Consider the following 14,498-nt stretch of genomic DNA (forward strand, 5'->3'; position numbering starts at 1 on the left):
TGAACAAAATACCAATCCTATACATTTTCACTCTTTTAAAACACAAAAGGGAGAGGACTGGACATCTCAGTACATGATGATTACATTGGTCCTGCATGAAGGGGTATCAAGGTGATACGCATGGCAGCTTACAGTTCACAATTGTATTAATGGTAAACTGTTCACAGTGAAAGGATGATATATCCTCTATCCAAAACGTATGTCACATCTAAATATATGTTCTGAGTAAACATACACTGTATGTGGCATTAAAGATAACATTTAAATATGTGTCCACGCATACTGAGATAAATGAAACAAAGTTCTAGAGTTATACATTTTACAGCATGTTGGTTGTATTGGTTTAACATCTTCAGGTGTAAACAGCTGTTCATAATGTATCTGCATATATAAGTATAAATGAACTGAATTTACATTAAAGGAGCAAAAACACTTGGCAATTACCAGCACACAGGAAAAAGCAATCAGTTTCATTTGCTATGATGTTATCTTAATATCCCTGCAAATGGAGTGACAAGCATAAAGTATGACTGCATCATTTTGTCAGCTGGCAATCTCATCACTTAAATAGAATACAAATCTTTCTGAGATGATGTCATGGCAACTGATCCTTGTAAATGGAGTGACAGTTGCAAAATTTATTGGTTACCTCCAGTGGGAACTAATGAAACAACACGTTGGACATCATTTTCTATAAACCATCAACTGTGAGGATCTTTCAATCAGGGGTTAAAATGTAGGAGCCATTGCTGTGGAGACTTCTAAAATAAAATAAACAAAAGCACTATACCATTCAACTCAGTTTGTGATGTAAGTAGGCATTTAGTTACGTTTGTAAAAATTATCAGACTTTATTGCATTGGATCAAAAACAAATCATTCCATAAGTTATCCTTCTGCTTACTCTCAATGAGATTGGTCAAATATCACAAACACAGGCATAATGTATCAAAAGGTAACAGGAGCACGCACTCTTACATACATCAAGTTAATTGGAGATAAAATAATATGTCCCTTTGATCTATCAAATGGTTAAAAAATTCATAATGATTGTTTCACCCAAGAGATATGTACACAAGTACGCACTAACACGCGCACTTCTTTAATATAAAATAGGTATGCACTGAAAATCGAATGCAAGGATGCAGCAACTCTCAAACAAAAGAATTTACATATTTGTCACATGATCTCATTTACATTTCTTACTTCACTTTGAATGCCCCTAAAAATAGAATAAACAGTATTTTACACTGGTTTGCCAATGTGGCTAAACGGTACACATTGAACACACCAACAGAATGCATGTTAAAATGACTGTAGCAACAGCATCCATCCACAGTTGTGAGTGCTTGCAAGTGTTGTGTACACCTCGGTATCATGCACAGCTACTTTAGTGGTATACGGAGGAAACCAGAATTAAATTATTTCCAGTACTGCATGAAGTCTATGACAGGTATTTGAATGGTTTAGGTGCAATCAATGTCAACAATATTTTTGGGGATTTCACAGAATCTGTACACAAGTCTCTGTCCATCGACTTTGGAAAGGATTCCTCTCTGGTAGTAGTATCTGTGAAGAAAAGCACATACACAACAAGAAAAAGGTCTTAATTATACTTCCACAGTGATGTTTTACGAAAAACTCCCCTGGAAATGATCTCCTTCTCTTTTATTAAATGATTTACAGTTTATGTTAATAATGACATCTTGAAAACACAAATAATTGATAGCAATGAGAAACGGGAAAATAGTGTCCATGACACATGGCACAAGACCACTAATTTACTTCCGGGTTCGTTACCCACGAAGATAGTTCGGAAGAAAAATAGTGCAGACCTTGAAGTTTTGATATCTGCATGGATGCTTGTTTAGTTTGAACTTTAACGTCAAGAATTTTTGTAAAGATATTTTTTCTGCCTGAATCAAAATGCAGACTGTTGTGAATAATGGCTGAAGCATTTGTTGGTAATATGAGGAGTTCTAGGGCTAACAGAAATAACAATAAGCCTGAATTTGTCAAAAACACCACTGAGGGCGCTACTTTCATCGCTATCTCAAAATTTCCGTGGACTTGCCCACACGAAAAATTAATCAGTAGTCAAGCTGACATTGACCTAACACCTGTTAAGAGGATTCATGCCGCTGAATGTTTTAAAATAGGAAAATCGAGCTCAACGCTACTGTGGTGGCCTATGGGAAATTAATTAGTGGTCTTGTGCAACATGTGGCAAATTTACCATATACTGGTGTATAACTTCTATTGTATCAGACATCTTTGTGATCAGTTCCAAACACAAAGCGAAGCCCTGATAAGGAGCCTGTTGGTTGATGTGCACATAATGAGTTCATGACAAGTATACTGTTAATGGTTTTGCTGCAATTGCTCTACACTTCCTGCATCAGAAGCTGTGGATTCTTAAATCTCTTGCATCAAAAGAAGAAAGAAATATGGTACATCTCACCTCAGTGCCCTTCCCATGGTTTCATAGTTCATGTCCGGTTTGTTTTTGTGTTTTCCCCACAGGCGAGACACAGCTTTTGAATCAACCAGTTTAAATATACCCTTTTCTCTTTGTGTCCATTTAATATACCTTGGGCAAGTTTCTTTATTTTGGAGAAGTTCTAACAGGAATTCCCACAAATAAGTTGTGTGACCTGTAAAAGTAATTAAAGATAAATAAGTTTTAGTAAAACATTTTCAAAAATCCTTTGAATCAGTAGACAGGCTTATACTCATACACAAGAATGCCAGGTAGATTTTAAAGGGATACAGTCATCGGAACTGCGTTCAAAGGTTGTATGGCATCCATACGATCAAGGCAAACATTGTACTCAAGGTACAATGGTGATTGATGAAAGTTAAAGGGACAAAGTCAGCCGTTTTTCATGAATACTGAATAAATGGGTAACCATGCGTGTATTCGACCCCGGTTTTAGACAAGATACACGAAACCATCACCAAAATGAACTAATGGCCATGACCATTAATTCATTTTTGTGATGGTTTCATTTAATTTGTTAAAAATCAGGGTCAAATATATGCATGGTCACCCATTCATTCAGTATCTTTCAACATGTCAAACAGTATAAATAGTATCTCGTATTAAACAAAATTCACGAAAAAATGGCCGACTTTATGCGCATGCTCTATTGACTAAAAAACAATAGCAAGGGGGCTTCAATATAAACATCACTGAGCTCACCTGTACCTGCCATGGCATCGGCACTTTCCAAGCCGTGATGCTGTACATTTCCCAATGCATATTAGTTTACGCAGTTGTGATTTTTTTTACCCAAGGCATTTAAGAACTATTTGGCGTAAAATACACAGGATTTTGCATTAAGGGAAATACTGATAATTATAAAACGAAGTAACATACTCTCTTTGTTTCTCCTTCCTATCCTGACTAGTGGTGGGTCAACCGGAGACTCTGGCCTTGTTTTTGGTTTTCGGCCTGTAACAGAACATAGTACAGTGACATAACAGATATATGAACAAACCATAAATAATGGTATGTTATAATATTTAGGAATTGTGAACATAATATATAGCAGATCTATACAGAAGAAATTTACAAAAGAAAACACTACCATTTTATGAACAGATCTGGTTTGTTTTACACACTGCTACAGTGTTTCCACTGCCGCTCGCCAGACAGCACCGGATATGAACTGTAAATGCTCACGTGTTTCATTATATATTGCAGTTATGTGTAAATTTGAACCTTGGCCACATGTTTGCAACTTCATTGAAAGTATTATGATCAACATAATGAACAATATTCACCACAGATTAACTCTATAGGTCATTAAGTATTCAAATACGCAATTAGCTGAAATAGAAATAATTAATTTCTTTGTCACTGTATCACCTCTTTATATAGCAAGTGTAATTGCCTCTTGTCAAGTCCTTCAAATTATATATTCCAAACTTTGAAAGCTCATTAGATATGCAAACTATAAATTAGCTGACATGAAAACTTAAATTCGAAATGACTTCAAATATTGGTATAACCTGGTATAAACATCAATGTACATAGCATGTTATGCCAACTTTGATCAAATAAATCCAAGTATGTATCCCTAATTAGGAAAGCTCATTAAATACACAAATTAGGAATTGGCTGAAGCAAAAATGCTTAATGCCTTTCAATAATGTTAGCCTATTCATAATGGTATCTTTAATGTACATAGCAAGTTTCATCAATTTTGGTCATGTAAATTCAAATATATATCCCTTATTTCAAAAATTCATTAAATATGCAAATTAGGAGCTGCATGAAGTAAAAATGCTTAATGACTTTCAATAACATTGTATCATAGTATCTTTAATGTACATAGCCAGTTTCGTCAACTTTGGTCTAGTCAATACAGATAAATATCCCTGATTATGAAAGTTCATTAAATATGCAAATAAGGAATTGGCTAAAGTTCAAATGCTTAATGACTTTCAATAATGTTCTTTCATAGTATCTTTAATGTACACAGCCAGTTTCGTCAACTTTGGTCTAGTCAATACAGATAAATATCCCTGATTATGAAAGTTCATTAAATATGCAAATTAGGAATTGGCTGAAGTAAAATGCTTAATGACTTTCAATAATGTTCTTTCATAGTATCTTTAATGTACATAGCCAGTTTCGTCAACTTTGGTCTCGTCAATTCAGATAAATACCCCTAATTAGGAAAGTTCATAAAATATGCAAATTAGGAATTGGCTGAAGTAAAAATGCTTAATGACATTTAATAATGTTCTATCATAGTATCTTTAATGTACATAGCAAGTTTCATCAATTTTGGTTATGTAAATTCAAATATATATCCTTAATTTCGAAAGGTCATTAAATATGCAAATGACGATTTGGATGCAGTAAACATAGGGCCAAAGTCCCTGAAGCTACTATAGACATGGAAATAAAATTAAGTATTTCCTGACTGTATGAAATTATCTCACTAATGTCATCCTAGGGACTTGTAAACCAAATATTAAAGCTGTCTGACCAGCAGTTTTGAAAAAACAAGCGACTCAACAGTTGACAGAGCTCTGCTGTGTTATGTAGAGAATAACCTTTTGTGACACATGTATTGATGAAGAAGGTGGATATAAAGAATCTTAAACTGGTTATCTTTTATCAGTATTTTCATCCTATTAACCAAGCACATTTTAACTTTCAAATCAACATTGTAAGTAAGTTCTGTTGAATAAGTTGAGACTACGTACTCAGAGAAAGCACACTGAAGAGACAAATGTTTGAAACTTAAGAAGTTCAAGGTCATCGAAAGCATTATAAGGAATCATGTAACGCTTTCATTGCACTGTTTACACAGATTGCATAATTGCTATAAATAGCACATGAGGAATCTTACAGCCCAGCTTTACCATAAAAACCCTATCACTTTGACCACTCTCTTAATTGACCACTCTATTTTTTTCCTCAAAAAGTAATTTTGTTTTATCCTTACCAAGTCAACCATAAATGGAAATTAGAACTTTCTCTGTCTCTATTTATTTGACCACCCTATCATGACAAACTATTATGAGCAATTTCTTTTAGATAACATACAGGGCACAATAAATGACGGTTCAGAATATGTCAAAGTTGGGATTCAGGAAAGTTGCCTTTACATGTTTTAATCCTCCAAGATGGTAAGCATTTCACTATGAACTGTCAAAAAAGTTTAGCTTTCTGATAATTCTACAGTAAAATTATTTTGGCTATGATGATTTCCTAATTAATTCAATTATTTAAAATCATATTAATTATTTTTTTCTGGTGAATTGATAGGGTTTATACAGTACAAGAATTACATACAATGTAAGTCAAATTTTGACCAAAAATGACAAAAAATTCCTTAAAAATACACATTTGCATATTTCATCACAATTTGAACAAATCTAAATTGGGTTATCCCTAAGGACCTGTATACCAAATAACAAAGCTGTCTGACCAGCGGTTATGAAGAAGAAGATTTTTTACCAAAAATGCCTTTTTTGGCATTAATTTGCCTATTTTCAACAATATCAAAAAATTGAAAAAAACAGTTTCTCAAAATCATATTTTTCATCTACACAACAAATATCAAATCAGTAAGTACTGCGGTTCTCAAGATATTTGAGTGGACAAACGGACGGACATACATACATACATACATACAGACTGACGCCGGACGGATACCCATCCCAATAGCTTCTATAGACTATAGTCTATAGTAGCTAAAAATGCTAAATGACTTTCAATAATGTTAAATCATAGTATCTTCAATATAGATACCAAGTTTCATCAATTTTGATTGAGTAAATTCAGATATATACCCCTAATTAGCAAATTTCATTAAATATGCAAATAAGTAATTATCTTTCACGTCACCCCTTAAAAACTTTCACAGCTGATATATCTTGATGCGATCCACATGAAAAACATGTACAAGTTGTAGTTTCATTTGACATATACATTTGTCATTTCAAAATGTGGAATAAAGCAATACTCACCTCGTTTACCAGGAACTTTTTTTGATTTTGTGAAAGGTGTTAAAATATCTGTTGAGCTTTGAGTACTTGTACTGCTTGTTACAGGTACTTCTTCTGTTGAACTTTCTAGATGAACAATATGTTCCACCGTTCCATTATCAACAAGAAGTTTTGGAAGCTGAATGACATCTGCAATGAATACATTATCATAATTTTACATGACTTTACTTTAATCTTTATGACCCTGATATGGTTTAGCGGACCGAGCTTGGATGGGGGAAGGGTCCAAGCAAGAGGGGGCCTGAACACTGTATGATTAAGGTCCACAACTATCAGGGCAGTAAAGGTTTTATACCTTATGGAATGACAAATACGTAGTTAAATAATATTCTGCAAAGTTATATATCAAATATTTATTGTCATTTGTGTCAATTTTTCAGAAAAACAATAGCTGCATCCCATAGATGATGTAATTTGTTTAACTCACAACGTAATGTAAATGTACCACCCAAAGTAAGGTAAATAGTGGGTTGCACGAAGAACAACAGCAGGATGTAAATTGTTCTATTAAAATTATATTGAACACAAAGGTAATTCAGAAGTAATAAGTGACATTATAAGCTTATGAGCGTCGACACCAGCGTATATCACTGCCCTTTCCGTACACGAAGGCAAAAAGCATTACACGCCCACCCATGGTCCCACTTTGACATCGTTCAACAATATCATCCAAAATTTGGAAACAATTTATCCACGATTTTACGATTGTAGCAGCATAACCTACACAGCAGTTGGCCGGCAGCTGGAGCTTCGACGACCTGCATGGTGCTGTGCACGGTATCTATATCCTCAAGACGGTATTCTAACCACAAACCACGGTCCTTAAAAACGCGCGAGATCAATAGTTTTCACATGTCAAGCAATGTCGTAATTTACACTGAAGGGACAAAAAACTTCAAAATTGATATGGCATGGATGTTCTAACGTAAATGCACCATTCTGTGGAGGGTCTAGTTGATTGTCTATCGCGTTTTCTTGCAAACAGCTTAACGGTATGTACGCAGTCGGCAGGCCGGTGGGGCATCGACTTCCCGGTTCTACCTCCATGGTGCACGGTAACTATATCACCGAGAAGGTATTCTCATCACAAACGTACGATCAGTAGTTTTTTACACTGACAGGACAAAAAGCTTCAAAATTGATCGAGCATTGTCTATCGTATTTGCTTTGACCTCCCGGTTCAACCTGCATGGTGCACGGTATCTGTCCCCAAGAGGACTTCCTCACCACAAACGCAAGATCGATAGTTTTTACAGGTCCACTACACTGACGACAAAAACACTTCAAAATTGATCGAGCATAGAAGTTCTAATGTGAATGCATTATTGTCTATCGCATTTCCATGTAGGCCAATACACAGCACACGTACGCTCTAACTGTCATTTTATTATTATTTCATGTACACAACACTCTCGTGTTTCCTTCTCGAGGTAATTTCGTGGTGGCAGTAAATATACGTGGCACAGTGTGATCACGTGGTGTGACAAAATAGTTTTACGAAAGCTGTTGACGGAAGTGACGTCACTTCTGCCTCTCCCAACTCTATAAGCTTCCTCAGTTACATAACTTTGTCGCTAAAAATTAAAAAATATAGTTTCTCATAATCATATTTTTCATCTACACAACAAATATCAAATCAGTAAGTACTACGGTTCTCAAGATATTTGAGTGGACGGACGAATCACAAACGGACATACATACATACATACATACAGACTGACGGCGGACGGATACCCATCCCAATAGCTTAGTAGCTAAATATACACAAAACTGGTGATAATGCATTAAGCCCCATTGGAAGCCGATTAATGCACTCCCATTTCAAAAATGAAGGCAAACAGGTAAACATACCAGGTCTCATTGCAACTTGAGGTGTTGCACAGGGTGGTACAAAGGGAACATTTGTCAGTGCTGCTGCAAGATATAAAAGAAAATGATAGAAGATAATTCATAGGTAGGATATATGAATTAGCCAAAAAAATAGCACCAATGTGTGACTGACATAATAAATGAGCCTGTTGATTTGGTATGTTGTTATTCTTAGCAGATGGCTTGATGAAGTTTAGAAGTGAATAAAGGGTAGGTCTTGTTGAAATGCCGTTTATTACAACCAACGAATGAAAATGTTATCAGAGGCAAGAAAAATCATCCACAACACAATCCTGTAAATGGCATTAAGACATGAAAAGAATAGGAAAAGAACACCGGAAACCTACACACAAAATCTAAAATCTATTCAAGAGGCCGACATCACAGGCCCCCGAAATAATTGATGCAGCCAACAAGCGTGCAAATTTATATTTTTTCAAACACAGTCATGTGACATGATATGCAACTACTTATTTGGGAGCTCATATGTTAACAATTTGGTAATGGGCAAGCCACATTACAGTACTATTTTAACGTTAAAAGAAACATTTTATGGCAGCAGCAGGCTAATCCTAACTCTAACTGCCTCAACACATTACCAATCTTTTACCTGAAAAAAGGAGTTACATGTACAACACATTGTAAGCACTTCTCCAACACCATATGAATGTCTTCTACCGTACTTACCTCTTCAATTCAAAATTCACAAAATTCTCTGACAGCCTATAATCTGAGTATAAACAGTGAACTTCAAAAGTTATACAACATGGGGCCCGGGAGCACCGACATCCTGTGTAACTCCTTAGTGTTTATTATTTGCCATAAATAGGGAGTTCAGAAACCAATATGGCTTCCATACAAATTTATGCACACTGTAAAAAAATGTCAATTTTCAAAGACGTTTTATAGCAACTCTGGTCATTATTGTGCTTTCAATTTACAATATTTCTTTGAAGAAAGCAAATCTACACTGAATTCGCGCTAAAAATAGGGCGTACGTGTCGTTTTGAAGTCTCACTCCCGGTGAAAAATTGCCCAATGGCTTGCGGTGCTATACGATTGTACAGCACGGCACTGTCTGGTTGCGGGGTGCCTGATATAAAACGGGAAAAGCGGAGGGGAAGCCAATCCGCTAAGAGTTTTTAAACCATGCTTAGATGACAGCCAATGAGATAAGCTGTAAGATGATACCTGTTTAATATAGATAAGGCGGCTGTAGCTGTGGGTAAATTGAGGTCAGTTTTTTGCTGATTGATTTCAGATTCATAGGCGGTACGTACATTCATATGTACTTTTTTAAACAAACAATTTTGAAAAAATTGGCATTTTAATTATCATTTGAGTCAACTCCTGTTCATTTTAATTGACGAGTTACCCTTCTGAATCGAATTAAAAAAATTCTGCCAATGGCACTGGGACATAATGACTGCCTGGTATTATTGGCATTTATCAACAACCCCATTCACTGTGAATTAGACAGACCATGGAGTTGATGTACAACATATAGCTAAAAGACTTATTTCACATTGTGAGATGGAAATGAACTTGCTGACTTTGGAGAGGCATCACTTGAGGTGAAAATTGATCACTACGGACAGGTCAGAGAAGTAGACAATGGTGAACGCACTGACCCAGTGATACATAAATGCAAGTGTGTGCCAAATATCCACAATTCAAACTCATGCTAAATGGGCTCTGACTTCATCAATGTCTGCATTATGTTGTTTAACGAGTATCGCAAAATATTTCCAGCAATATCTGAACTTGCTGCCATAGCCCCCCATCATTCCGGTGTCATTGGTTCCATGCGAGCGCAAATTCAGCAGCAAAAATTGAATAAAGACGTCAAAACGTAGTCGGCTAGATGAAGACGTTATCGATGATCTGATGATGATAACGATCGAGGGGCCAGCTGCTGGCAATTTTGATTTTCCACGTGCAATTGATGGATTTTGATGTCAGAAACAAAGATGGAAATAAACACTTGTCATGACATTGCGCATCTACCTTTTTATCACCTGAGTGAGAGTGTTACCACGAACATTTTGATTTGCAGCGCTATACAAATTTGTTTATTTGCATGATTTATTATTAACACATTTTGTGTAGTCTCATGTGACGTTTTCAGCCTGCTTTGCCCAGTTTGTGTTTAGACAAAATGATCGGTAAAATTAACTTTAACATCCACATATACTAACATACAGATGCCACAGACTCACCATATGAGCCTTTTTGGTATTTACACATATCCCAAAAAAGAGCTAAAAATGCATTGAAACATACCTTGTATTTTGGCATCATCAATTGGACCTTGAATTATTACTGTTGTATGTTCCTCTGTTGATATTCCACTGTCAGCAGGACTTGATGCAGGTGACCCTGGAAATGACAGAAAATAGTGTTACTTACACTGGACTTCCACTTACTAAAAATTAATTTGTATTTTATATCGAGTTCATTAAGTGTCATACAAATCAGCATTCTTAACAGAACCTAGAATTCTATTAGGGGGTAATCTGTTGTATCTTTTTAGCAAAAGTCAAACTATAGGAGTTTTGTTGTGATTTGAGGGTCTTTGAGGATTTGAGGTCTCCAACTTAGGTACTGGACGTCATCTTTAGGAACATGCATATCAACTTCTATAGCAATGAGACAAGCAGATCCTAAATACATAAGCAAACGTCAACAACAAAAAATAGCCAGAGAAGGATTGATAAAAAGAAAATAGCGCCAATGGCACTTGATCACAACTGGCACATTGTGAAACTACTCATAATTAATGAGGTACAATATGTGGCGTCATGCGGTGTCCCATCATACCATATATGAAGGGTGTAGCACTTGTGGTTACTGAGTTATGGACAAATATGTATATTTCAGGTCAAATGTCACTGAGGTCATGTGCATTTTGTCAAAAAAAATTGAATTGCTAAGTCATCCCTATATACCAAAAATCAGACCTAGCTCTATTGGCTCGCTCAAAATTAGATATGCACATAATTAATGAGGTACAATAGTGGCGTCATAAGGTGTCCCATCATACCATATATGAAGGGTGTAGCACTTGTGGTTACTGAGTTATGGACAAATATGTATATTTGAGGTCAAAGGTCACCGAGGTCACGGGAGATTTTGTCAAATATTTTATATATCTGCGTGAACGGAGGGACATGACCCAATCTATAAGGCCCTGGACTTCATCCATGGGGACTAAAAACTGTGTCACTGAATCCTTTTTGCAATATGAATATGATGACAAACTAAATTTTTATTTTACTTGCCCTTATACATGGGATTCTATAGACAGCTGATTATACATGGTAGTCTATGGTGGTGTAAACTAAAAAGTCCTCTAACATGGCCAAATCGACGTGCATCTGTATGGGGTAGGGTACTATCCTTGTGCAAAGTTTGAAAGAAATTGACCTGGGCATGTCTGAGATATCTGCGTGAACAGACGGACGGATGCACACACGGACGCAGGCACGCACACACGGACATGACCAAACCTATAAGTCCCCCCGGACGGTGTCCGTGGAGACTAATTAGACAGACCACGAAGTCAATGAGCAACATACAGCTGAAAGACTATTTTTCACATTGCGATTTTAAGCCCATTTTTATGAGAAAAGGGACATGTATATGTATATGGAGAAAACAGAAGAAGACATATTTGTAAATTGTTTGTTAAGTGACAATCATATATGCATCTCTTGAAATTTTGTGGTTATAAGGTATAACAGTAGTGTAAGAATAATGAGGTTAGAATAAGTTAGTAAGCTATTAAGTTGACAGTAATTAAGATTACAAAATTATACACTAAGCTGAGGAAATCTGAATGAAATAAATGTTGAAAAGTAGCAAAGTCATGGTCATCTTTTGTCTAATACCTTGTGTAAGTTCATGAACTTTACATAAATCTTGCTATAGATTTGTTGCTAATGGGCAATAACTGTGTTTCAGATCATTTGAGAGCAATCCATCCATGACAGGTTTAAATTGTTATATACTTCTATTTAAAGGAGAGAAACATCTCAAATAATTTTTTCCCTGTAATTTCCTGTGAGAACACATGGACATGCGTAGGACTCTATGCTGGTGCTACCTTGCAACTTGTCATGGCATTGTATAACCTGTTCACCCAATTTCCTGTAGACAGGTCCACACTCACCATTGATAACAATGGGTTTGGGCCATACCATGGTAGTGAAAGACTGTAACATGTGAGGTCATGGATACTTAATCTCAGGAATGTCAAAGTCTGTATATTGACTCAAGGATGTTACATAACAAATGATTAGGGTCATCTCAAAAGTGAGAATCTAAACTATGAAATATGTTTTTTTTTATTGCTTTTGATACCCAAAAGACCATAGAAATCTCTTATACTTTGAATCAGCCATCCTGCATATTTCTAACATTCATCAAAACCTCATTTCTGTTCCACAACTCATAAAACAGTCCACAATGCAGGATTGGTGTACATTCCAAAACTACATATATGAAAGACCCCTAAAATCAATTAGTTAAAAAGGGGGTTAGAAATTTCCCAAAACTATATAACCTCCGCTCCGTTTGGCTCCATTTTTCCGAATTGGAACCTTGGAACCAGTCTATGTATCGGTACCAAATATCAACGCAGTCTGTTCAGCAGTTTTTGACTTTTTGTCGTTTACGGAAATGGACGACATCAAACACCGGTTGAAACCACCTCTATATCACAACTTCCAGTTGTGATAAAAAGGTGGGAGTAGGGGAAAAAATGTACAAGGGATCTGGTAAAAAAGTAATGCTACCTTATCAATCTTCTAGACCCTACCCCTTCCTGAATATCAAATGTTCCACCCCTTGGTATTACATAAGGCCAGATGGCAGGAAATGTATTTACAACCTTGGGTATTTTTTTAATTAATGCTATGAGTGCTATCATTTGAATGTAAATAGCACTTAAGTTAGTTACAGATAGTGAAATGCCTTCCATTGTGGGGGTGATTACGACATCTGGAATTATCCTGGGTCCAAATTTCTGAACAGTTCTTGTGTGTTTTACATGGAAAAGTTGTAAAAATTGGTCCGCAATGAATAAATACACCTCAGCTTTGTTTTCTGAATCAAATTTTCCTACAAATTGATAACAAATATAACAAAATTTTGTTCACAGCCTTCGAAACTGTGTCACAACATATCCTGGGTTGGTGTAGGTCTCTGAGCATGAGTTGGGCGTGTACGGATAGACATTGTATACCGGTGTTCTGCCATCTATACTCGTTGCCATCTACACTCCGTTTGATCTTTGACACATACACTGGAATCTCACTTAATTGTTATGCAAATAAAATGTCGCATTCAATCTATACTCTGCCCTGGACACGGCTCAAGGAAATCACGAGGAAACATCTTTTACAAGTTCAATTTGCGATCAACGGGCTGACTTGCGCAAACAGAACCTTGAAAATGGCAGGAAGATTTTGGCTAACCAACCAGAGATGCATATAGTTTCACTCAACATTAAATTCAATTGCTATCGATCTATACGCCATTGATATTTATACATTTTAATCTTGACGAGAAAGAAGTTTTGAAAGGTACACAATGAATTCTGAACTGAATTCATTTGATCTAAGGCTGACTGATTTTCATCATTCACTGTTTTGATTCAGAACAATGAAAACTTCACTGAGGTTTATTTTTATAATAAGTTAAAAAACAGATTTCTTTGTTCATTATATTTCATGAGGATTCAATTTATTTTAGACAATAAGTTTGACTATGACTCAACAAATCGAGGGCTAGTATAGTCTATGGCCAGTAGAAATGGTTGCAGGGAGTAAAGATGGCAATGGATGGAGTATAGATGGTAGAGTATAGATGGCAAGTGTGTTGCCATCTATACTCCATTACTGTCTACATGTATACTTAATTGCTATCTATACTCCATTACTATTTATATTTATTACCATGACAAGAGGGAGGTTTTTGAAAGGTACACAATGGATTCTAAACTGAATTCATTTGATCTCAGGCAAATTTTTTAAATTCACATACTGTTTTGATTCAGAACAATGAAAACTTCAATGAGGGTGTTTTTTTTTATAATAAATG

General features: G+C 35.9%; 1 protein-coding gene across 5 annotated transcripts in view; it reads right to left on the minus strand.

Annotated features, from left to right (window-relative positions):
- Positions 1-310: 310 nt before the first annotated feature.
- Positions 311-14,498, minus strand: part of LOC139130650 (ETS-related transcription factor Elf-2-like) — a 72,818-nt gene continuing 58,630 nt past the window's right edge. For 3 of the 5 annotated variants that reach the window (XM_070696394.1, XM_070696395.1, XM_070696392.1), the window contains 6 exons: positions 10,680-10,775; positions 8,379-8,441; positions 6,489-6,656; positions 3,379-3,453; positions 2,461-2,653; positions 311-1,568 (listed from right to left, as the gene is read on the minus strand). In XM_070696394.1, the coding sequence (XP_070552495.1) occupies positions 1,466-1,568; positions 2,461-2,653; positions 3,379-3,453; positions 6,489-6,656; positions 8,379-8,441; positions 10,680-10,775 (698 nt within the window). In that variant the 3' untranslated portion in view covers positions 311-1,465. The remainder of the gene's footprint in view (positions 1,569-2,460; positions 2,654-3,378; positions 3,454-6,488; positions 6,657-8,378; positions 8,442-10,679; positions 10,776-14,498) is intronic. The other 2 variants (XM_070696396.1, XM_070696393.1) reach the window with 1 other exon arrangement.

The sequence above is a fragment of the Ptychodera flava genome, chromosome 4 (genome assembly GCF_041260155.1).
Source record: "Ptychodera flava strain L36383 chromosome 4, AS_Pfla_20210202, whole genome shotgun sequence".
NCBI lineage: Eukaryota > Metazoa > Hemichordata > Enteropneusta > Ptychoderidae > Ptychodera > Ptychodera flava.